This window comes from Megalobrama amblycephala, linkage group LG1 (assembly GCF_018812025.1).
Source record: "Megalobrama amblycephala isolate DHTTF-2021 linkage group LG1, ASM1881202v1, whole genome shotgun sequence".
Lineage (NCBI taxonomy): Eukaryota > Metazoa > Chordata > Actinopteri > Cypriniformes > Xenocyprididae > Megalobrama > Megalobrama amblycephala.
The window spans coordinates 9886720-9912738 of record NC_063044.1 but is presented as its reverse complement, the minus strand read 5'-3'; the positions used below and the strand labels follow the sequence as shown (position 1 = coordinate 9912738).

The 26019-nt window shown below is 38.5% G+C and overlaps 1 protein-coding gene across 4 annotated transcripts in view; it reads right to left on the bottom strand.

The window, feature by feature from the left end:
- Positions 1-3926: 3926 nt before the first annotated feature.
- The window catches only part of LOC125280859 (gastrula zinc finger protein XlCGF57.1-like), a 1316469-nt gene continuing 1294376 nt past the window's right edge, over positions 3927-26019 (bottom strand). For 2 of the 4 annotated variants that reach the window (XM_048151744.1, XM_048151753.1), the window contains exons 4-8: positions 18866-19178; positions 18431-18584; positions 16517-16596; positions 15709-15820; positions 3927-6195 (exon numbers count right to left, since the gene is read on the bottom strand). In XM_048151744.1, coding sequence (XP_048007701.1) covers positions 4940-6195; positions 15709-15820 — 1368 coding nt within the window. In that variant the 5' untranslated portion in view covers positions 16517-16596; positions 18431-18584; positions 18866-19178 and the 3' untranslated portion in view covers positions 3927-4939. Of the gene's footprint in view, positions 6196-12256; positions 12308-15708; positions 15821-16516; positions 16597-18430; positions 18585-18865; positions 19179-26019 lie in introns of those variants that run through there. The other 2 variants (XM_048151761.1, XM_048151736.1) reach the window with 2 other exon arrangements.

Genomic DNA, 26019 nt, shown 5'->3' with positions numbered 1-26019 from the left:
GACTGGCCAGCGATAGGAGCGTGAAACGCTGCGATGGCTGCTACATAAACTTTGAGCGTTGAAGCGGTGTGACCCAGTTCTAAACGCTCCTGGAGAAAAGACAGTATCAGAGATACATCACACTCCACTGGGTTTATATTGCGTACAGAACACCAGCCATCAAAGACCAACCATTTCTGGGCGTAGAGGCATCTCGTGGATGGAGCTCTCGCCTGAGATGGTATTCAGCACGTCCCCGGGGAGGTTAGCAGGCTCCCATCGAGGGACCAGAGGTGCAGAGCCCAGAGTTCTGGCTGGGGATGCCAAATCGTCCTGTTTGCCTGAGAGAGGAGGTCCCGTCTCAGGGGGATCAGCCACGGAGCTTTCGTGGAAAGCCTGAACAGCTCTGAGGACCAAACTTGGCTCCTCTAGAGCAGGGCCACCAGGAGGACTCTGTGCTTGTCTTCCCTGATTCATCCGATGATCTGCGAGATCAGAGCAATCGGGGGAAAAGCGTAAAGAAGGGTGCTGGGCCAGACGTGAACCAGCGCATCGTCCTCCTTCGAGAAATAAATTGGGCAGTGAGAGTTGTCTTCTGAGGTGAAGAGGTCTACCTCTGTCTTCCCGAAGAACTCCCAGATCGTGAGAACCGTCTGGGGGTGGAGCATCCACTCGTCTGAGGGGACATTGCTCCAGGATAGCATATCTGCTCCCAAGTTTGTTCTCCCGGTTATGCGAGTCACTCTGAGCGACTGAAACCTAATGCCCATTCCAGAAGACGCTTCGCCAGAGCGCATAAGCGGCTGGACGAAAGACCGCCCTGGTGATTTATGTATGACCATTGTCATGCTGTCCGACTGGACTTAAGACGTGGCGTCCCGTCAGGTGTGCCTAAAACGCATGAAGGGCTTGAATCACTGCCAACATTTCGAGGCAGTTGATGTGCAGATGGCTTTCTTCGTGAGACCACGAGCCGAAGGCCGGTCTGCCCTTGCAAAGAGCACCCCAACCTTTGTTGGATGCATCTGTTGAGAGCACCATTCTTCTGGACACCGCCTATAGGGGTACACCTTGACTGAACCATACAGGGTTCATCCAGGGTTTCAGAGCTGTCAAACAGGCCTGATTGACCCCGAGACGCAGGCGGCCGTGCCGCCAGGCGTGAGGGACCCGGAACTTCAACCAGTATTGCAGAGGCCGCATCCGAAGAAGGCCGAGCTGCAGAACCGGGAAGGCGGAAGACAACAGCCCTAGCATCCTCTGGAAGTACTTCAGAGGGAGATAGGCTCTGTTCCTGACCGATGTCGTGAGCTGCTGAATGGCCAGAGCGCGCTCTGGCGATACTACAGCCGTCATACGGGCTGAGTCGAAGACTGCACCCAGGAACATTATACGTTAGCTGGGGAGCAGTGATCTCTTGGCAAAGTTGACCCTGAGACCCAGGCACTCCATGTGGCTGAGTAGCACGGATCTGTGATGCTCCAGCTCGGCTTGTGACTGGGCTAGGATGAGCCAGTCGTCAAGATAATTGAGAACCCAGATTCCCAACTATCTCAGTGGGGAAAGCGCCACGTTCATGCACTTGGTAAAAGTGCGAGGAGCTAGGGAAAGCCCGAATGGAAGGACCGTATATTGGCAAGCCACACCTTCGAATGCGAATCTCAAGAATCGCCTGTGATGGGGGGCTATCTGGATGTGAAAGTATGCATTTTTCAGGTCCAGCAAGCAGAACCAGTCCCTGGGGCAAACCTGCGCGAGGATCTGCTTCAGCGTTAACATCTTGAACTTCCATCTCATGAGGGAAAGGTTCAGGAGTCTGAGGTCTAAGATGGGTCTGAGACCGCCATCACTCTAGGGAATGAGGAAGTAATGGCTGTAAATCGCTCTCTGAGGGGAGACTATTTCTATAGGCCCCTTCTCTAACAGAGACATCACTTCGGCTCGGAGGACATGAGCGTCGTCCGTGTTTACTGAAGTGGGAAGCACCCCGCCAAAACGCGGGGGTCTGCGAGCAAACTGGAGCGAGTAGCCTTGAGATATTATCCCCAGAACCCACTTGATACTCAGGGGATGGCGCGTGATAAGGGGTTGAATGGCGCCGGGTGGCGGGCCGCTGGGAGGGGGCCTGCACACCGGCTAGTTTTTAGAAATGCTCACGCATCCTCATGAACGTGGCTTGCAGGGTGAAACCGGCAAACGACACGCTGAGAAACTCAGAAAACAGATATATGCTTCTTGGAAAAAATATACATGTGTCCCACCTGAGTCAGGGGAGAGCATCAAGACATATTCCGCCGAGCAGTGTCGGAAGTGAGACCACTCTTCCTCAAGGAACATGGCTTGCAGGGCAGAGCCAGCAAGTCACATGAACATAGGTCCAGCATAATGAGCATGTTAGTTCCACTGAGCATAAGTGAGCATTGAGCTCGCTTTCAGTGAGCGCATACATCCTCATGAACGTGGCTTGCAGGGGCAGGGCCGGCAAACGACACGCAGAGAGACTGGAATAAATATGCTACATCAACTGATATGCTGAATATATAAATAACATAGGTCTCACCTGAGACAGGTGAGAGTGTCGTTATATTTCTCAAAGGACGCAGTTTGCAGGGCAGAACCGGCAAGCAACGCGCTGAGAAATTCAGCAAACTCGGCAGAAATACACTGTATCAACTGAAATATATATATAACATATGTCTCACCCGAGACAGGGGGAGAGCGACATGTTATATTTCTCAATGAATGCGGCTTGCGGGGTGGAACCGGCAAGCAACACATAGAGAAACTCAGTGCAAACAGCAGAATCAGCTCCATTAATAGAGTATAAAAACATGTTTCTCGCCCGAGTCGGGGGAGAACGTCACGTTAAATTTCTCAATCGATGCGGCTTGCGGGGCGGAACCGGCGAGCAACGCGCATTGAGATAAGGAAAAATACACTCACACAAAAAGAAAATGTATCATGAGTCTCGCCTAAGTCAGGGGAGAGCATCATGTCAAATTCAGCTGAGAGTGAGAGCTCGCTCTCGTGCTCCCGAGTGAGAGCACGCATCCTCAATGAATGCGGTTTGCGGGGGAGGACCCGGCAAATGACGCGTTCGGGGAGACGGCATTTGAAGCAAACGCCAGCGAGAAAGTAGAAAAATAAGCTCTGTACTCACCTGACGGAAGACGGCAGGGAATGAGCTGAATGCTCTCAGATGCTGAAGGCGGCACGAGGGCGGCGCAGTGAACAGCTGCTAGAGAGCGAAGATCCGTGGAGCGAGGCTCAGCATGTGCCACAGCTGTGGCGCGGCATTGAGGCAACGCCGTCGCCGTGAAAACGCATTATTGAAAAAGGCTTCAGTAACGGGGAAAAAGGAGACCATTCCCCATACGCAGTACGAGTGAAGTATCGAAAGGGAACCAAAGATATAGACACTTTTTGTTAGTTAGTTTTTTTAAGTTTGTGAGAGCTATTTTTGTTAAATTTGGATTGCTAATATAGCAGAGGTATTTTTTAGTTATTTATTATTTATTTTTCTAATACAGAAGAGATATTAACTTGTCATGATAAAATATGTTGAGTAACCTCTGAGAAGCCTATCTGAATTTGTGTCTTTGGTTATAGATAGTGTTTTGTAATATAACAATTTTATATCCATACAGAGGAGGCATTTTTTAAATTTATTGAAATTATAAGGCATCTTTGAGTAAATTTTGAGGTATCATTTGAGTTTTCCCGGGCTGAGTGTCCTGGTTTTTGGTAATCAAAATATGGTCACCCTAACTTACACGATTTAAACCTGACATTTCAATGTTTCTTTAGACATAAGTCTAATTTTTTGTCATTAGTATTCACTAAGTTACAGTTCATTTTCTGAGAACTATCAGATTGGACTTCGTTCAGAGGGAGAAGAGAGATTACGCATCATGTTTGTTTTCTTTATTTTACAAAAAGCACAACATTTTGTTTTTACTCCGAGTGTACACAAATAAAAGAAGATATTCCACAGATTAAATGGTGTATGACTCTTAATTGTATGTGGAACATTGACAGAGTATTTTGAGTCTCTTTCACAGTGTTGTGAACACCAGTCAAGATGGCATTCCAGGGGCCAGTTTACTCTAACTGCTGGTGTGTAAGAAGATGTGCCACACCGTGATTGGATCTTTGGTGAATGAACATAAATAAATGTTCAGCAACATCAGATAAGATGTTGGGACAACTACCAGACACCTCTTCCAGAACAGGAAGGGGGACCTTCTGCACCCACCAAAACCAAGGTGAAGACTTCTAATTGGATGACACATTGACTCTAACCACCAAACTCATTCCTAAGGTTTAGGCAAGGACTGCCATAAAAATTCCTTCAGGACCTCCTGGATGGAGCAGCAGAGACTGAAATAAAGAGAGGCCACAGAGATCTATCTAAATCCATTCATACCTATGTTTGGAGGCCTTAATTTGATCTAAACTGCATCACATCCACTCCATCTTCATGCAAAGCACAGTTTATGTTAATGGTTACTGACTGCTAAAACAACATGTCATGGGACAGACCTGTTAACAGATAAACAAAATGCATGGATGATGATTTAACCATTTCATATCGTGTTTGGTGTCTATCTGTTCCCTACGATGCCTTTAATAATTTGAAAGAGGTTTGGTAAAGAAATAATGCATGCGTAAAATGTTAAAGACACTAATTTAACACTGTACTTTATGCTATGCAAATGAGCTCCACACTAGGGTGGGCAACACCGGGGCTGCTTCAGATAACAGTGGCCAATCACACGCGATACCTAGGAGTGTTAAATAAAATTAATGAGTACCTTTAGTGTTTTCAATGATGTGCAGCCTATGTATATCTGTTCACAGCTCAAATGTGTTCTGGGGTTTCATGACCCTTTAAGTACTTATTAAAATCAGATACTCTAAGACCTTTACTTAAGTTGTATTAGAATTGGTGACTTGAAACTTATAAAAGAGTCATTTTCGAGTGAACCTTCATGTGACACTTAAGGTCACCTTTAAATCTGAAACTCTTTCCACACTGACCACATGTAAAAGGCTTCTCTCCAGTGTGAATTCTCATGTGGGCTGTAAGATTTCCTTTTACAGTGAAACTCTGTCCACACTGTTGGCAGGTGTAAGGCTTTTCTCCAGTGTGAATTCTCATGTGGATTTCAAATGTTCCTTTTTGACTGAAACTCTTTCCACACTGTTGGCAGATGTAAGGCTTTTCTCCAGTGTGAATTCTCATGTGGATTTCAAGTTTTCCTTTTTGACTGAAACTCTTTCCACACTGTTGGCAGATGTAAGGCTTTTCTCCAGTGTGAGTTCTCATGTGTCCCTTAAGGTTACCTTTAAATCTGAAACTCTGTCCACATTGCTGGCAGGTGAAAGGTTTCTCTCCAGTGTGAATTCTCATGTGTTCATTAAGGTTTCCCTTTTGACTGAAACTCTGTCCACACTGGTTACAGGTAAATGAGCTCTCTCCAGTGTGAATTCTCATGTGGGCTGTAAGGCTTCCCTTTTGACTGAAACTCTTTCCACATTGTTGGCAGGTGAAAGGCTTTTGTCCAGTGTGAATTCTCATGTGGACTTTAATGCTACCCTTATGTGCGAAACTCTGTCCACATTGTTGGCAGGTGTAAGCCTTCTCTCCAGTGTGAATTCTCATGTGGACTATAAGGCTTCTTTTATGTGTGAAACTCTTTCCACATTGTTGGCAGGTGTAAGGCTTTTCTCCAGTGTGAATTCTCATGTGGGCTATAAGGTTTCCTTTTACAGTGAAACTCTGTCCACATTGCTGGCAGGTAAAAGGTTTCTCTCCAGTGTGAATTCTCATGTGTACTTGAAGGTTTACTTTCACAGCGAAACTCTTTCCACACTGTTGGCACGTGAAAGGCTTTTCTCCAGTATGAATTCTCAAGTGGACTAGAAGGTTTTCTTTAAGTGTGAAACTCTTTCCACACTGTTGGCAAGTGAAGGGGCTCTCTCTAGCATGATCTTTCAAGTGAACCTGAAGATTTCTGTGTTGATCAAATCTCTTTCCACACTGTTGGCAGATGAAATAACTTTTATTTCCAGTCTTTTGAGCTCTTTTTTGGAAGGAGGTCTTTTTAGCCTGTATCGATCTTTTCCCAGTCATGAAATCGTGTTTATCATAATGTTTTTTCTCTTCTTCCATTTCATTAAGTTCATGACTCGCCTCTTTCAGTGTCATTAGGTCTAGGGCAAAAACAGACATAAAACAATTTAGACATTTAATACATCAAAACCAACAACATGTATGATCTATACCCTATCCTATCCCATGTATCAGGGATGGGCAACTCTGGTCCTGGAGGACCACTGTTTTGCAGAGTAAAGTTTCATCCCAAATCAACCTACCTATCTGTAATTTTCAAGCAGTCCTGAAGACTGAAGACAATTTTGCTGGTGTGTTTGATCAGAGATGGAGCTAAACTCTGCAGAATAGTGTCCCTCCAGGACCAGAGTTGCCCATCCTGTCTATAGATCTTATACTCAATACACTAGTGGTTTTCAAACCTGGTCCAAAGGGACTCACCACTGCACATTTTATATGTCTCCTTTATTTATCACATTTGGTTAAGATCATCATCTTGTTAGAAGAGAGCTGACACTGAATTTGCAGCTTTAACCGCAAACTAATGTTCATCTATTGGGATAGAACTGGATCCATTATAGACCTAAATGTACTGAAATTAATTCACTCAAAAGCTCTTCTGTACTCCGGTGTGGTTGCCGATCTCAGTACACCCGTACCGCACCCAAGCATAATCCAACCGTGCCTCTTCACACGGGCCAGGGCATGGTACGGAGCAATTACACTAGTAAAAAGAAACAAGATTTAAGACATGTACACACCGGGACGAATGTCGTGCGTGCGATTATCGCCAACTTCACCAACTTATTTCCTTGTGACTAAACAAAGGGCGCCAATGTGAGTGTGCACACCGACATGAAAAACGCCAGGCGTAAAAGCATTTTTTTAAAAATGACTCTGGGTTTTTTTTTGGGGGGGGGGGGGGGGGTAGACACGTCACGTTAAACTGGCAACCAATGAGAGTGGTGCTTTTGTTCATGTGCCTGGAGATGCTGAAATTACAGTAAAACACGACTTGGTGGCTCTCAAGCACAAAACGGTCTTGCTGAGCACACATTGATACCAAGACGGCAAAGAGAAAGTAAGTAGACGAAGAAGACCCCTACAAACCATCCCTGGGTCTAAAACAGCTCCTTAGCTTCCTAGGTCGTGTATCAGTATACCGTGTAAATGAATGTGGCTGACTCCCTGATCAGTGCCCTGACTACTGAACAAGGGAGTTGATTGAGACACACGCTATGGGTGCTGTTTGTTTTGTTTTATCTTTTACATTGGAGAAATATAGTTGAGAATGTCCATTTCATAAATATGTTTATTTGCACTACCATTCACCTGCACTACTGTCATTGTGACTTATTTGCACTACCGTTTCTGACTACCATCTCTCATGTTATATATAAGCCATTTTATATCTGCATTTTTATCTTCTTTAACTTTATTAAAGTTCCCAAGAACTTCTTTTTAAAATATGTAATATACGTCTAAGGTGTCCCCTGAATGTGTCTGTGAAGTTTCAGCTCAAAATACCTCATAGATTTTTTTAAATTAATTTTTTTAACTGCCTATTTTGGGGCATCATTAACTATGCACCGATATATAGGTTGCGGCCCCTTTAAATCTCGTGCTCCCCCGCCCCCGGAGCTCGCGCTTGCCTTGAACAGCATAAACAGTTCACACAGCTAATATAACCCTCAAAATGGATCTTTACAAGATGTTCTCATGCATGCTGCATGCTTCGGATCATGTGAGTAGAGTATTTATTTGGATGTTTACATTTGATTCTGAATGAGTTTGAGGCTATGCTCCGTGGCTAACGGGCTAATGCAACACTGTTGGAGAGATTTATAAAGAGTTGTGTTTATGCATTATACAGACTGCAAATGTTTAAAAATGAAAATAGCGATGGCTCTTGTCTCCGTGAATACAGTAAGAAACAATGGTAACTTTAACCACATTTAACAGTACATTAGCAACATGCTAACAAAATATTTAGAAAGACAGTTTACAAATATCACTAAAAATATCATAATATCATGGATCATGTCAGTTATTATTGTTCCATCTGCCATTTTTCGCTATTGTCCTTGGTTGCTTACCTAGTCTGATGATTCAGCAGTGCACATCCAGACGTTCTGCCCTTGTCTAATGGCTTGAACATGAGCTGGCATATGCAAATATTGGGGGCGTACATATTAATGATCCTGACTGTTACGTAACAGTCTGTGTTATGTTGAGATTCGCCTGTTCTTCAGAGGTCTTTTAAACAAATTAGATTTATATAAGAAGGAGGAAATAATGGAGTTTGAAACTCAGTGTATGTCTTTTACATGTACTGATCTCTTGTTATTCAACTATGCCAAGATAAATTCAATATTTAATTCTAGGTCATCTTTAATATCATACATATGTTTATTTGCACTACTGTTAAGCACCAGTGCCACATACTGTCAGGGAGTGAATTTGCATGTTCACTTTGCACATCACCAGTGAAAATTGCTTGGGTATGAACAAAAAAAAAAATGCCTCGAAAAACGCTGGCGATAAACGCGTGCGATATTCGTCCCGGTGTGTACAGGCCTTTAGGGGATTAAAAAGTGCTCGGCACAGTTCAGATGGCCTAGTGTGAATACACCCTTAATTTAGTTTTATGACACATTTTAATAATAATAAAAAAAAAAACTATCAAAAATCTATATAATCCAGGAAAAGTGGTAAACTCTTTCCCTGCCATTGATGAGATTTTCTAGCATTTATGACACCATGCTTTCCCACCATTGACGGAATTTTCTCGCAGTCCGTGTTTTCTCTGGTATACGGTCAGAGTTGTGTATAACGCGTTACAAAGTAACGTTACTGTAGTCTAATTACTTTTCCTGATAACACAGTAATGTAACACATTACATTTTAAATTTATGTAATTTGATTACAGTTACTGATGTCAATAAAATTATGTTACTTGCATTACAAGAAAAAAAATATTAGGTAAAGTGCATTTCTAAAAGAAATCACATTTGGTGCGGATGCGTCATTATGAATCACTGGAGAACGCATGGTGAAGGATACCTGCTCCCAAGACGAGAGCAGTCTAACCTTGCCTAAACAAGCTAGATTGGATTTTTGTTCAGGATCGGGAGGTAAGGTAACTTCTGAACAATTCTGTTTTCAAATGTTCTGAAAGTATTCAGACCCCCTTAATTTTTCACTCTGTTATATTGCAGCCATTTGCTAAAATCATTTAAGTTAATTTTTTCCTCAATGTACACACAGCACCCCATATTGACAGAAAAACACAGAATTGTTGACATTTTTGCAGATTTATTAAAAAATAAAACTGAAATATCACATGGTCCTAAGTATTCAGACCCTTTGCTGTGACACTCATATATTTAACTCAGGTGCTGTCCATTTCTTCTGATCATCCTTGAGATGGTTCTACACCTTCATTTGAGTCCAGCTGTGTTTGATTATACTGATTGGACTTGATTAGGAAAGCCACACACCTGTCTATATAAGACCTTACAGCTCACAGTGCATGTCAGAGCAAATGAGAATCATGAGATCAAAGGAACTGCCTGAAGAGCTCAGAGACAGAATTGTGGCAAGGCACAGATCTGGCCAAGGTTACAAAAAAAATTCTGCTGCACTTAAGGTTCCTTAGAGCACAGTGGCCTCCATAATCCTTAAATGGAAGATGTTTGGGACGACCAGAACCCTTCCTAGAGCTGGTTGTCCGGCCAAACTGAGCTATCGGGGGAGAAGAGCCTTGGTGAGAGAGGTAAAGAAGAACCCAAAGATCACTGTGGCTGAGCTCCAGAGATGCAGTAGGGAGATGGGAGAAAGTTGTAGAAAGTCAACCATCACTGCAGCCCTCCACCAGTCGGGGCTTTATGGCAGAGTGGCCCGACGGAAGCCTCTCCTCAGTGCAAGACACATGAAAGCCTGCATGGAGTTTGCCAAGATGGTGAGAAATAAGTTTCTCTGGTCTGATGAGACCAAGATAGAACTTTTTGGCCTTAATTCTAAGCGGTATGTGTGGAGAAAACCAGGCACTGCTCATCACCTGTCCAATACAGTCCCAACAGTGAAGCATGGTGGTGGCAGCATCATGCTGTGGGGGTGTTTTTCAGCTGCAGGGACAGGACGACTGGTTGCAATCGAGGGAAAGATGAATGCGGCCAAGTACAGGGATATCCTGGACGAAAACCTTCTCCAGAGTGCTCAGGACCTCAGACTGGGTCGAAGGTTTACCTTCCAAAAAGACAATGACCCTAAGCACACAGCTAAAATAAGGAAGGAGTGGCTTCACAACAACTCCGTGACTGTTCTTGAATGGCCCAGCCAGAGCCCTGACTTAAACCCAATTGAGCATCTCTGGAGAGACCTAAAAATGGCTGTCCACCAATGTTTACCATCCAACCTGACCGAACTGGAGAGGATCTGCAAGGAGGAATGGCAGAGGATCCCCAAATCCAGGTGTGAAAAACTTGTTGCATCTTTCCCAAAAAGACTCATGGCTGTATTAGATCAAAAGGGTGCTTCTACTAAATACTGAGCAAAGGGTCTGAATACTTAGGACCATGTGATATTTCAGTTTTTCTTTTTTAATAAATCTGCAAAAATGTCAGCAATTCTGTGTTTTTCTGTCAATATGGGGTGCTGTGTGTACATTAATGAGGAAAAAAATGAACTTAAATGATTTTAGCAAATGGCTGAAAAAAACACTGACAGGGAAATAACGCTTATGAGATGTGCTTTCCTCAGCACAAAACTTATATTCTTACCTGTAATTGTTAGAAAAAGCTGCAAGTGTGAACTTTCTGACAACAGGCTCTGCTAAACTTCGATGAACAAACGCCTATGTGCACAGTTTCGGATAGCTCATGGTTCGGTTTGTATTGCGGTTTTAAGCTCATGGTTAGGGATGGGCAGATCGATATGAAGTATCGATATAGCGATACTGACGTTGAGTATTGAAAGTATCAATACTCAAATTAAAATTTTTTAACCAGTGATTTTGTTTATTTAACAATACTTCTAATTAATTATGCATAAAATACTCATAAAATATGCATTGGATTAGACAAATAACCTATGTAAGTGAATAATTTGTAGTAAAAGTATTTTCCTGCTCATCTGAACACGCAAATGCTGCAAGTCAGAACCAGTCGATCAAAGAACGTTCGCTCACTGCCAACACTTCATTCAAACAGCTGTAGGGCTGCGTTTAGTATCGTAAGAAACCATTGATACTTTTGTGAAACGCAGCCCAGAACAATGCTTAACAGAACACAGAAAAATATAATATTATTATTATTATTAGTTATTTCACAATAAACAAAATGAAATATCCTACATAGTTTGTGCAATTTATTTAAAATTTATTTAAAAAAAAGTTCATATTGATGTTCTGCAATATAACAAAGAGTGAAAAAATTTAAGGGGGTCTGAATACTTTCCGTACCCACTGTATGTCATTTGAGTGCACTATATCTGCAAAGAGTGAACAAAATAAAGTGAGTGAATTCGGACACTGACGTATCTGTTCGTCGGATAGCTGGAGCTTCCACAGAAACCGCTCAACACTTGATAAAACTACTTTTATCCTACATGTTACTTCATAAAATAATATTAATAAACAATCTTAATGACTTTATTTTGTAATCATACATACCATACCTGCCAGCTTTGAAGTTTAATCGATTGTATGGTTTGTCATGCTTAATATGTGTTCATAATCATTAAATACTATTAAAAAAAAACTGCAAACAAAAATAAACATTAACAAGTGTACAATATTTCTAGTTTTAATAAAGTTATTTTTAGTTTGTTAGAATCTCACGCTCACAGATGACGTGGTCGTTGAGCGCCCTCACATGACTTATGATTGCATTTGAATGAATAAGCTACCTATAGATGATTAACGAATATTTTTAAGTCAAGTTGCTGTTTTCATACTTCTGTAATATTTTTCAGTCAATATTAAATTGCAGAAAGAACTATGAGTTTCAGTTTGTGATGTATTTTTGTAAATTGTATTTAAGTAACTTGAATGTAAAGTAATTAGTAATCTGATTACTTTTTACATGTAGTAATCAGTAATGTAATCAAATTACAATTTTAATGTAGTAATTTATAGTGGATTACTTTTTTTGAGTAACTTACCCAACACTTTATACAGTAGGGGTGCTGTTACTAATCCGAATCAGTAACAAACTTCCGAATCCAAACACAGACGAAGAAGAAGCAGAAACAAACGATAAAAGCTTTGACCCAGTACATGCCAACTCACACAATCATCAAACATTAATTAACATAAAAAATTAAAGCTTTATAACATTAATGAATGAAATGTTGAGCACATGAAGAGGTGCATAATAATATAGAAGGTATCAAAAGTACAACATGCAAGCTTTGGGAGAAGGGGGTGGGTTGATGGACATGATCTAAGAATCCGATCCGGACATGGTCTTTAAACAAAAGCTTGATTTTCTCAGCTTTTTGTTCAAAATGTTTCTAATTTTTTATGAAACTTAACCACATTAAAGTGTTAATAAAAATATTGCATGTTGGTAGAATAATTTAAAAAAAATATTATTATAAAAAGCAGATGCTGTGTTCTTTATTTTGACATATTGTATGTTCAGATATTCATACAAATATATTCTAGGGTAATTAAAATTGTGAAAATCATCAAAAATGCTAGTGGCAACTTAAAAAACAAACAAACAAAAAAAACAATGACAGGGAAATAACGCTTATGAGATGTGCTTTCCTCAGCACAAAACTTATATTCTTACCTGTAATTGTTAGAAAAAGCTGCAAGTGTGAACTTTCTGACAACAGGCTCTGCTAAACTTCGCTGAACAAACGCCTATGTGCACATTAGAGTTTCGGATAGCTCATGGTTCGGTTTGTATTGCGGTTTTAAGCTCATGGTTAGGGATGGGCAGATCGATATGAAGTATCGATATAGCGATACTGACGTTGAGTATTGAAAGTATCAATACTCAAATTAAAATTTTTTAACCAGTGATTTTGTTTATTTAACAATACTTTTAATGCATAAAATATGCATTGGATTAGACAAATAACCTATGTAAGTGAATAATTTGTAGTAAAAGTATTTTCCTGCTCATCTGAACACGCAAATGCTGCAAGTCAGAACCAATCGATCACAGAACGTTCGCTCACTGCCGACACTACATTCAAACAGCTGTAGAGCCCAGAACAATGCTTAACAGAACACAGAAAAATATAATATTATTATTATTAGTTATTTCACAATAAACAAAATGAAATATCCTACATAGTTTGTGCAATTTATTTTAAATTTATTTAAAAAAAAGTTCATATTGATGTTCTGTCAGAATACAAATGTTTCATTTAATGGGTGCAACAGGCTGTCAATGGCAGTCCCTTATGAAAATGAACCATTACTACAGTGACCATAGTTCAGCTAGGCATATAGTAGGCTTATTTGTAGATTTTCCATACCAAGTAAACATTTTAACCATGTGTAAACAAAAATATAATCTAATATAACGTTAAGTGTTAAGTATAATCTTCAATATAATGTTAAGTGGGTATCATAACCCATTTTACTCTTAGTAAATCAATAACTGAATAAATGTTAAAATCTAAAAGTTCATATTAGAGGTATCGATATCGGCGATATTGGCCTTGAAAGTATCAATATCGTATCGAAAACAAAATAAGTGGTATCGCCCATCCATACTCATGGTTTTGGTGCGTCAAATAAAATGAAAGAAAATAAGAACATAATCAAACAGCACAAATAAATAAAGTAAAGCAAAGATACAAATAAAAGCTTTTCAGGTTTTTCATGTTTCCAGTTTCAAGGTACAGAAATTTAATAAAGAAGCTAATAAAATGTAAAACATTCCATGTAATGTTCACTGTATAAATTAAATAAAGATCAATCATTTTTAATTAATGAGATACTATTAAAGGATTAGTCCACTTTTAAATACACTTTTCCTGATAAATTTACTCACCCCCATGTCATCCAAGATGTTCATGTCTTGGATGACATTCAAGTTACGGAAAAAAACGAAACTGGCGCCGCGTTCGTTCCGTAAGTAGAATAGGGAAGGCGTAGGACATTCAGCGTAAGCGTTATGAAGAATGCGGAAGCGGAAAGTACGTTCAAGGCGATATTTTGTTTATAAAGCATAAACAGTTGTATTTTTTTTCGAAAATGACCGATCGATTCATTAGATAAGACCCTTATTACTCATCTGGTATCGTTCAAAGCCCTTGAAGCTGCACTGAAACTGTAATTTTGACCTTCAACCTGTTGGTAGCCACTGAAATCCACTATATGGAGAAAAATCCTGGAATGTTTTCCTAAAAAAAAATTAATTTCTTTTCGACTGACGAAAGAAAGACATGAACATCTTGGATGACATGGGGGTGAGTAAATTCATCAGGAAAAATGTAGTTAAAAGTGAACTAATCCTTTAAGTCATAATAGCATAATGACTAATAGCATAAAGCATAATTAAGTCATAACAGCTCGCAGGCTATCAACACTCGGGTAATGACGGCGTAAATGACACTTCAGGGGCACTTGATAATTTCAGGCAGGTGTGTTCGATCAGGGTTGGATCTGAACAGTGTCATGATGTACAGGTGCTGGTCATATAATTATAATATCATCAAAAAGTTGATTTATTTCACTAATTCCATTCAAAAAGTGAAACTTGTGTATTATATTCATTCATTACACACAGACTGATATATTTCAAATATTTATTTCTTTTAATTTTGATGATTATAACTGGCAACTAAACTAAACTTGCAATGAATGAATATAATATACAAGTTTCACTTTTTGAATGGAATTAGTGAAATAAATCAACTTTTTGATGATATTCTAATTATATGACCAGCACCTGTACTGCAAACCCTTCTTGTTACTTTTTTTTTTGGCTTATGCCTACCAATGCAATGCAATGAAACCAATGCAGATATTCCAGAAAATGAAAGAGTGGCATGAACGCACAAATCGGATCTGAACAGCTGTGATACACAGTGTGGACGTCAAAAACTTTGGATTTGAATTTGGACTGAACATGTTTTTGAACTTATTTCAGTTTATATCAGAACTTTAACAAAAACATGTAATTGATAACCATGATAATTTTGTCACAATAATCACGGTATGTAATTTTCACATCATTTCACCTCTAGTCTCAATCTGCTCATTGATTTCTAACCTGCACATGAACCACAAATGACAAGGTAAATATTTTTCACTGGTTTCATCAAATATTAGCAGTTCACTCGGTTCTACTTCAAAATGTTTTACACACTTCCCCTGCTGACTTTCCTCCATATGACACACACATGAAATGATTATTGATGTAAAATATTTAAATTAGGACTTATTTATTGCTTGATTTAATGTTCAATTACTGCTATTTATGTTCAGGTATGTTTAAATGTTGATACAGCACTTTTGAGCATGAACAGTTCTCTATCCATAAGTAGATATTGGGTTTAATGTTGCTCAAAATATTGTCTATTTCTGTAGAGCTGGACATTTTAATAATGATCAAATGACTGAGTTCAGCTGTGAGAATAAAACCAACCTGTTTGTTCCTCAGTTTCTTCATGTTTCACTCTGAATGTTTCTTCAATCTTCATGTCTTCAGACTCTTCTTTAATCTTATTTTCTTCAGTTTCCTCTTTAATAAACTCCATCTTTAAGAAGAGAATAATTACCAGAGTTTATCGTCTTAAATGGAACTGTTCAAACAAACAAACAAAAAAACACTCGAAACTAACGCTGCAAATTAATAAACTTCATATTTAGGCAAGCATGACTAATGTTTACAATGTTTACAAATGTTTACATGATTAGTTAGTTTGTTAGTGTTTGTTGTTCTCGTTCATGTTCACTGTTTGAGCAGCACGAGTCGTGACTCACTGAATCATTTCTCAAAGTGTTTGATTCAATTGACTCGGAGTTTAAAAGTTCAGTTTCTCCATCATTACTCTCCAGAGACTGAACTCTTGTTCATGATAAACTGATTTATGACTGATGAAAACATGGTTAGTTTGTTAGTGTTTGTTGTTGTCGTTCATGTTCACTGTTTGAGCAGCACATGCACACGATTCACTGAATCATTTCTCAAAGTGTTTGATTCAATTGACTCGGAGTTGAAAAGTGTTCATGATAAACTGGTTTATGATATATAGAGAGAGAAATGAGACGCAGGTTTACTGTTTCTCATCAGTGGATATGAGCTTTACTCACACAAATATCCTTCATTACAGTTAGATAAATAAATCAACATTAAATAGTAAATAAACTAATATTTCACAAAGCTTGTAAATAAACTATAAGTCATTGAACTGTCTTCATCGATTTAAACAGCATAAATTCTTAAAACAAACCTTTATTCAGCAGAGTCACAGCAGATGTAGGAGCTCGGCGCAGTCTTATGACGTCATGTCGTCACTCCAAAATAAAAGTCCTGTTCAGACACTGCATTGTTTACAATCACAGAAGTGCATAGAAATCTAACAATTTTTTATCAGATAATCTTTCTAGTAAAACTCAAACAGTGACAAACATGATACAAACACAAATGTTAAAAATGTTGTTTGAGTTCATAAAGTAGAGTTCATTCATTCACCAATATAAAAATGTGGACAAGTTCATTTGATCCTAAACATGGGTATAAAATGTGTAAAAAGTTATCTTTCAAGAATCAGTTTAAGTAAAAGATGCATCAAATTTAAATGCAATTCATTCAATACTAAAAGTATTGCTAAAAGGTTCAGTCTAATTACTAAATTAAAATGTAATCTTTCACATATTTGTTATTAAATCAATAGCAAGAAAAGTCTTCATTGTTAACAGCCCGTTTTGGCACTCAACTATTTTCACAAAGTACAAAAACAACTTCCTCACACCTACAACTCATCAGTATTATGTTAAACAATTATGTTAAACACTGTATTATATACAAACTGTAACGTATTTGATGTATTTATATCAGGGCCGACCCAGGCTCTGTTGGTGCCATAGGCGAGATTTTAGATTCTTGCCCCCACACATTAAAAAGTTCAGAAATTTTCTCAAAACTTTATATAACATAACATTCTGATAAGTATTAACATACATAAGTAGTTGTCATGATCCCAATTCTGTTTTGTATGGACTTTTGCACTACACTAACTTTTGCACTTCACCCCGGACTACATTTCCCATCATCCATTGCACTGATTACACACACAGCTGCAGCCAATCACACATCCTACATAGCCATGCCAGAGATTGTATATAATGGGGAGATAAGAGGGTCTGTATCTCCCACCATTGGAGAAAGCGTAACAGTTAACTTAATCACGTGTGGCACCTCTCAGCCTATCATGTAATGGCAGTGACATCAGTCGCAACATTCCCTCTTAAAGCTGCTGTCCGTAGTTTTTCCTCTTTGTTGCCATCTCTGTTTGAAACATGCGATTACAGTCATATGCGGGACAGTTATCTTATTTCATGTCAATAGTTCCTGTTTTCACCTCATTTATTATGCTGATGTCTTCCGATCTGCTGTAAATTGACACTTAAAGCTCATATATATAATATTTTCTTAATTTGTTTATCAAAATATTAAAATTCTTTACCAACACATAGGTTATGTCTAATAAACTGCAGATATATATTTTGTAACTGATGTTAAAAATACAATTTAGTGGAAAACCAAATCCTGATGGGTAGAGGTCATTTTTAATTACAGGTTATAAACTTAAAACATCAAGTTAATATGGTCCTTTGTGCTAAGTATTTCAAAGTATTCCAAAGTATTTAGATTAAGTTACTAAACTTGAGTAATGTAACGAAATACATTACAGATTACTTTTTAAAGCATGTATTTTGTAATCTGTAGTGAAATACATTCTAAAAGTAACCTTCCCAACCCTGTTTATTTTTATGTTTTAATTTAAGTCTCATTCGTCTGCATTGAGGCGGGGTTTATGACCTGTACTGCATCCAGCCTCCAGGGGGCGATCAAAGAGCCCGCAGCTTCACTTTTCAGGACGTATGAGGAACACCCGCTCAAACCACTTCCAAGAGGGTACTTTTCCTGACCTGCTGCTACATCTACTGGGGCCTGTTTGCTCTGTAGCTCATAGGTGTCCCTGTCAATCCTCTCAGTAAATTCTCATCTGTCACTTCAGACAAGGCTCTGCAGTATACAAAATTCTTGTCTACTTGTGTCATAAAAGTACTGGTACTCCAACGCCACAGTATGTTACATGGTTTATCATATTTGCTATTTATAAAGTATAAAAACAACTCACCTGTCATTTCTGTAGTGACAGAAGACGGGTTTCCGTTTTCGGTATGTCTTCGTCTTCACCACCACAACAGCTTCTACTGGCAGCGGTGTTATTTTTCTGCCTCTTGGCTATGCCACTGTTGGGGCAGGCTTGTGGAGGACAGAAACCTGTGGAGCTAAATAGACGTTATAATAATGTTATGGTAGTTAACGCTAGCTAGGATGACTGACTGAATGTGACGTTATAAATACATGGTGGGTTTTATATATATATAATAATATATTTATATATGTTTTATATAGACTAATGTCTAACAATGCTTTATACATTGGTCGTTTACTAATGCTTAACTAATGATTCATAGAGTGAAGTTATTATAAAGTGTTACCGTTATATTGAAGGGTGAGTAAATGATGACAGAATTTTCATTTTTAAATATTCTATAACTTCACTTACATTGTTGTTGCTTTCTTTCACTTCTTTGCCACAAAGAAGTCCAGGTGTATGCAGTCTCAAACCACAAATCTTTTTTTCTTTTTCTTTTTCTTCTTCATCTTTTTTTTTTTTTTTTTTTGTCTTAGCCACATATGAATGACAGTAAGCTCACAATGCTGCAATGCTGTGATGTGAATATCTAATCTCGGTGGCCAGCAGAGTCTGGGTCCATGAGGGCAAAGGGACTCTTCTGAGTATAAATATCGCTACAGAAGTCCAGTGAGCTTCAGACTTCAGTTGAAGACTTTACCAGAATATTTCAGCTCTTAACTTCCTAAGGACACACAAAGACTCCAGGTAATTCATCATTTTTAAACAATATGAACAGGCAATGTTAGTGTGAATGTGCTGTAGAGCTCAAGCAGACAGAATTCAGATGTGGTCAAAGGGCTTTTCTAGACATGTTTATATATATATATATATATATATATATATATAAAAATAAAAATAAAAAACACTAAATTGCAAAGGAAGTGAAGAATAAAATGTCTTTTGGTTTCGTAATATTGGATTTTTTAAAACAATGAATTAACCATCCTTAAAATTAAAAACAGTGAATTTACTAAAGTTATTTGTATTGTATTATAATGTAGGTATCAATGCCTATTTCTACATCATTGCCTATACATCATTACATCGAGATATCACAATATAAAAATGTGACGATATGTATCATTGAAGTAAATTATATGATTCGAGATATAGAGTTAGTATCATCCAACACTCAGCTTACTGTATTTATAAGGTATAATTCACCCAAAAATGTCAATACTGTCATCATGTATGCATCCTAATGTTGTTTCAAATCTATAAGATTTTCATTCAGCTTCCAAACAGAAATTAAGATTTTTTTTTTTTTTTTATGAAACAATGGAGATTTCTGTCAAGTCACCTTTATTTATATAGCGCTTTTTACAATGCAGATTGTGTCAAAGCAGCTTTACAGTGATAACAAGAAAATAATTTTGGCTGCACAGCAGCTCTTAAAGAAAATGGTTTAATTATCCACAATTACAATGCATCCCTGAAGTGTTAGCAGAGATTGTGTCAACTAGACCATCTCTGTGAAGGCCTTATTGACACAACAGCCTTCACAGAGATGGTCTAGTTGACACAATCTCTGCTAACACTTCAGGGATGCATTGTAATTGTGTCTAGGCGCAGGTCCTCCATCTGATTTGGACATGGCCCAGATCTGACTGACTACAGTAAACCTCAGGATAAACAGAGAGACTAATATTAGCGTAGATGCCATTTTTCTTATGATGTAATGAGTACGGGTGTTATAGAAAGTGTTCCCGGTTCTGGCTGACCTATATTATGCAAGCAGGGCAACCACCCAATAAAGCATTACAATAATCTAGCCTCGAGGTCATGAACTAACTGTTCCACATTTGTCATTGAGAGCATATGTCGTAGTTTAGATATATTTATAAGATAAAAGAATGCGGTTTTGCAGATGCTAGTAACATGGCCTTCAAATGAAAGATTGGAATCAAAGAGCACACCCAGGTTCCTAGCTGACAGAGCAGTCATCAAGTGTTAGACAATATTCTAGGTCACCTATTCTTAACCATAGGGCCGCAGCCCACACTTGGGCCGCGAGCGCCACCAGGAGGGCCGCAAAAACGTTACATTTTTCACCTGTGGGCCACGAGGGCCGCGGGACCAGACAAGTTATCAATTGAAGACACCAGAATGACCACTGTTATCCATGAGACAGTTACAATACACCATCCCACCACTAGTGGCAGTAATGCCTCAGTTAGTTGTTTAACAAGCGCTAATAAGCAGAAGAAGACACTCAGTCAACCGTAGCCTGTAGCAAAAGTTATGGAGAAATATTTAAAGCGGAAAAGGGGAGACCAAAGTTGTGCCAAATGACTCCTAGTTTAACAATGTTTCAGATGTAACAGCTGATCATAAGATTAGTTGTGCTTTAATTTAGATCTTTGATCATTCTGGTTATCTCATATTTTCAATTATTCGTTCATTACGGACCCATTATCACTCAGAGAATTTGCATCGGCCGACTGCGTTCTCATGGACATAAATTCGCCAGTTTATGATTCTTAGTCAGACGGTGCAGAGTTTACTAATGCATTTGGGTCGAACCGCCACATGCTTGTTCATACAAAAACACAGTTTTCTTAGTCACGATACTGCAACTTGTTATGTCAACAATAGACAGAAATTGAAAAGTCCCACATGATGTGCTACATGTTCCTTTCATGGGGCTCTTTATTTTGACCTATCCTGATGCAGATTTACAGAAATAACGGACTCCAGTAATCTACTAGTCATAATGATTTCAGAGGAATCCAAGATAAATCAAGATTAACATTTATTGTTTTGCTAGGCAGGATTAAACATCAGTTAAAAGAATTAAAAGGAATACAGCACACAACTGATCAGCATAAAATACAAAGTACAATTCAAAGCCAGGTGTTGTCCTGTGCTGTTTCTCGCAGATCCTCTCTTCAGATTAAAGAGTTTTATTGTTTTATTACAGAATAGGAATCTTGAATTCAGTCTTGGTAAAATCCATTCTTACATTACCAAGAAATGGTAGATTAGAGATTGGTCTGTAGTTATTGAGCACAGAAGAATCAAGATGACTTTTCTTCAGCAGGGGCCTAACAATTGAAGTTTTAAAAATTTGTGGAAAACCTCAACTCAACAACTAATGTCTGGTAATACGCAGTTCATAGACATTTTGAGAAATTTAGTAGGTAATGGGTCAAAGGAGCAGCTAGAGGAATTCATATGTGATTTGACCAGTGTAAGTGTATTGGGACTGACAGCTGAGAAGGAGGACAGATTACATTGCAAAGGACTGGCTGAGGAGTTGGAGACCTTACAAGTAGAGCAAGTGCTAGCAATGTTTTGTCACCCTCAAGCCATCCTAGGTGTGTTACTTTCTTCTTTCAGATGAATACAATCAGAGATATATTAAACAATGTTCTGGCTTTTCTTTTCTGGCTTTTTACAATGGCAGTGAATAGAGGATTAGATGTTGAAGCCCAAAAAGAGTGCATCCATCAATCATATAAGATCTTCACATGGCTCCAGGTGGATTTCTTAATTTCTTAAGTGATGCATGGTGTGTGACTGTTCAGCTCTCTCTGTTTAGATCAGTGTGCTCAATAATGTGCCTTCGTTATGTATATTTGGATTGTGTTGTGTTGTAAGTAAAATACAAACAATCAAAAAGCCATTCTTTTAATCTCCTCACATTATTTCCTCTAGAGCCTTTTTACCCAATAGGGCCATTAGGGGAGGGTCTTTGTCTTCCCAGGTGTGAAAAACATCAATATTCATGATCATTCACGCCCTCCCCCTATAAGCATTCCTGACACAAAACATGTCTTACAAATGTAGAATCAAAATATTGTTTTATGTTAGATGTAAATGTTGATATCTCTACTCTGTCTCAAAGTATCTCTGAGGTAAAGAAGTGGATGTCTGAGAACTTTCTCTGCCTTAACAGTGATAAGACCCGAAGTCATGCTTATTGGTTCACCACATCAGTTACGTAGAATGGAGCCGCCATCCTTACAGGTGGATGACTCCATTGCACAGTTTAAAGACAAATTTAAAAATCTGGGGGTGATATTTGATCCCAATCTAACGTTCGACTTACAGGTTAGAAACACTGTTGAAGTATCTTTCTTTCACCTCAGAAATATTGCCAGATTGCGCCCAATGTTGTCTTTTCTTGCATTGATTATTGTAACTCCTTGCTGGCTGGAATTCCAAAGACTACTCTCAACAAATTACAGTTGGTACAAAATTCCGCTGCACACATCTTGACTAGAACCAGTGCAAGAGAGCATATTACACCTATTCTTAAATCACTGGACTGGCTGCCAGTTAAATTCCGTATTGATTTTAAAGTTTCACTACTGACTTACAAAGCATTAAATCATTTGGCACCACAATATTTGGCTGACCTTTTGACACCCTACACCCCAGTTCGAAATCTTAGATCCATCAATGCTGGTCTTTTATCTGTCCCTGTAACTCGCCTGAGATCTATGGGTGATAGGGCTTTTTCAAATCTTGCACCTAAACTCTGGAATTCCTTGCCTGTAGAGATACGAAATGCAGAATCCTTGCACATTTTTAAATCCAGTTTAAAAACATTCTTTTTTAGGGAAGCTTTTATGTAATTTTATTTTGTTAAGTTGCTTTTAGTTGTATTTTTTAATTCTGTACTTCTTATTCTTTTTTTTTTTTAATTGTTGTTATATTCTGTTGTGATTTTATGTTCTTGTGTACAGCGCTTTGAGAAGCTGCTTTTAAAGGCGCTATATAAAATAAAGTTATTATTATTATGTTAATGAGTGAGCAGGGGGGTATTCCAGAAAGCAGGTTATGTGATATACATGTTTAATAGTAAGTGGATAACCTCAGCTTTCATTTCCTAAAGCAGATGTATCTTTCAGGGTATGTTAGTAGCCAAAGCAACTTGCTCTCTGAACATAACCTGCACCTGCTCCGGAGCAGCTCATGTTCCAGGGTTAGTTTGTTTAAGAGGTATTCAGATGTATGTTATATAATTAATATAGTTATATTAATGTAACTAAATTTGTTAAAGTTTATAACGATAAAGTTATAAATCTATATATATATATATATATATATATATATATATATATATATATATATATATATATATATAAATAAAGCAGTTTGTTTAAACGTTTATACATTTCTAGTATATGAATATATTTTATTGTCATCTCACACGGACCTACAGTGGGTATGGAAAGTATTCAGACCCCCTTAAATTTTTCACTCTTTGTTATATTGCAGCCATTTGCTAAAATCATTTAAGTTCATTTTTTTCCTCATTAATGTACACACAGCACCCCATATTGACAGAAAAACACAGAATTGTTGACATTTTTGCAGATTTATTAAAAAAGAAAAACTGAAGTATCACATGGTCCTAAGTAGGGTTGTAACGTATGAGATTTCCACGGTATAATAACCGTCTGAGTAAATATCACGGTATACGGTATTAAACAATCAATTTTTATTTATATCATCAATTAAAATGACCAATAAATTAATTAAAATGTTTGTTTTCTCTATTCAGATTTCAATAATAAAAAACAATCAAATACATTTAATAAATTATTATGGATTAGAAATTGAACAATTTTTATTAATAATTAAAATTCAGAAATTCTGCTTTGACTTAATTCTTCTGGCTTTTATTTTTTTAATACAAATATTATCAAAAATTATGGAAATGAAATTAACTTTTTTATAATTATTTTGAGAAGTACATTCTATTTAACAATCATAATAAATTTGTCAATTTCTTCGTGTTAAAAACCGGTCTTTTATTTTGACGGGATGTAGTGAAGAGCTTTGAGTTTCAGTGTGTTTGACAATGGTTTTTCTCAAATAAAATGATGAAATGCTCATTAAGCGCTATCTCAGAGCAACCGTGGATATGTTTGTGTTCATGTCCTCTGATAACGAGACGGCAAACACTTAAAAAACAATAAGAGCGTCGCACATACTTGAGTATGTAGTACACGAAACGGCGCAGCTCATTCACACAGGCAGACACGTTAAACAGACAGATATATTTATACAGCAGTCTGTTTGCGTTTAATATTCAAAGACCCCGCCTAGACCATGTCGCAATTTGATTTAATGTACAGCTGCTTTCGTTTTATTCATCAGTCCAACAAATCGCGCGTTTTTAAGTTACCTGACATCACTGCGTTATACTGTACATTCCATTTTCATGACTGGATTCCGGGATTCCCTCTCCATCACGCATATCATATGACCTAAATTATAAACGGAACATACCTGCATCTACACGGATGCTGTTCTCGAATATAGGTCAACACGTTTGATGTGTTTCCTCCTTTTGCAGGTAGGCCTACTTTGCGCCCGCATTGTTTTTGGATATCTACACTCGAGGACAGCCCCGCGTTTGTTTTTCTATATCTAAAGTATTCCCATAATGCAAATTGTAACTTATATTTCAACGGGGCATAGAGAATAGAGATAGCAACTTCTGTCTCTGACATTGTCTGCTGTATGTGTGGGTGTGGAGAAAGTTGTTGTCTATGCGCAAGTGAAATTCTGCGTCTTGATTTATTTTTTATTTTTTTATTTTTTTACCATACCGTAAGTAAGCAAATGTACACGATATGATAATCGTAGGTGTTCATACCGGTATATCGTTACAACCCTAGTCCTAAGTATTCAGACCCTTTGCTGTGACACTCATATATTTAACTCAGGTGCTGTCCATTTCTTCTGATCATCCTTGAGATGGTTCTACACCTTCATTTGAGTCCAGCTGTGTTTGATTATACTGATTGGACTAGATTAGGAAAGCCACACACCTGTCTATATAAGACCTTACAGCTCACAGTGCAGTGAAAGTTGTAGAAAGTCAACCATCACTGCAGCCCTCCACCAGTCGGGGCTTTATGGCAGAGTGGCCCGACCGAAGCCTCTCCTCAGTGCAAGACACATGAAAGCCCGCCTGAAGGACTCCAAGATGGTGAGAAATAAGATTCTCTGGTCTGATGAGACCAAGATAGAACTTTTTGGCCTTAATTCTAAGCGGTATGTGTGGAGAAAACCAGGCACTGCTCATCACCTGTCCAATACAGTCCCAACAGTGAAGCATGGTGGTGGCAGCATCATGCTGTGGGGGTGTTTTTCAGCTGCAGGGACAGGACCACTGGTTGCAATCGAGGGAAAGATGAATGCGGCCAAGTACAGGGATATCCTGGACGAAAACCTTCTCCAGAGTGCTCAGGACCTCAGACTGGGCCGAAGGTTTACCTTCCAACAAGACAATGACCATAAGCACACAGCTAAAATAATGAAGGAGTGGCTTCACAACAACTCCGTGACTGTTCTTGAATGGCCCAGCCAGAGCCCTGACTTAAACCCAATTGAGCATCTCTGGAGAGACCTAAAAATGGCTGTCCACCAACGTTTACCATCCAACCTGACAGAACTGGAGAGGATCTGCAAGGAGGAATGGCAGAGGATCCCCAAATCCAGGTGTGAAAAACTTGTTGCATCTTTCCCAAAAAGACTCATGGCTGTATCAGATCAAAAGGGTG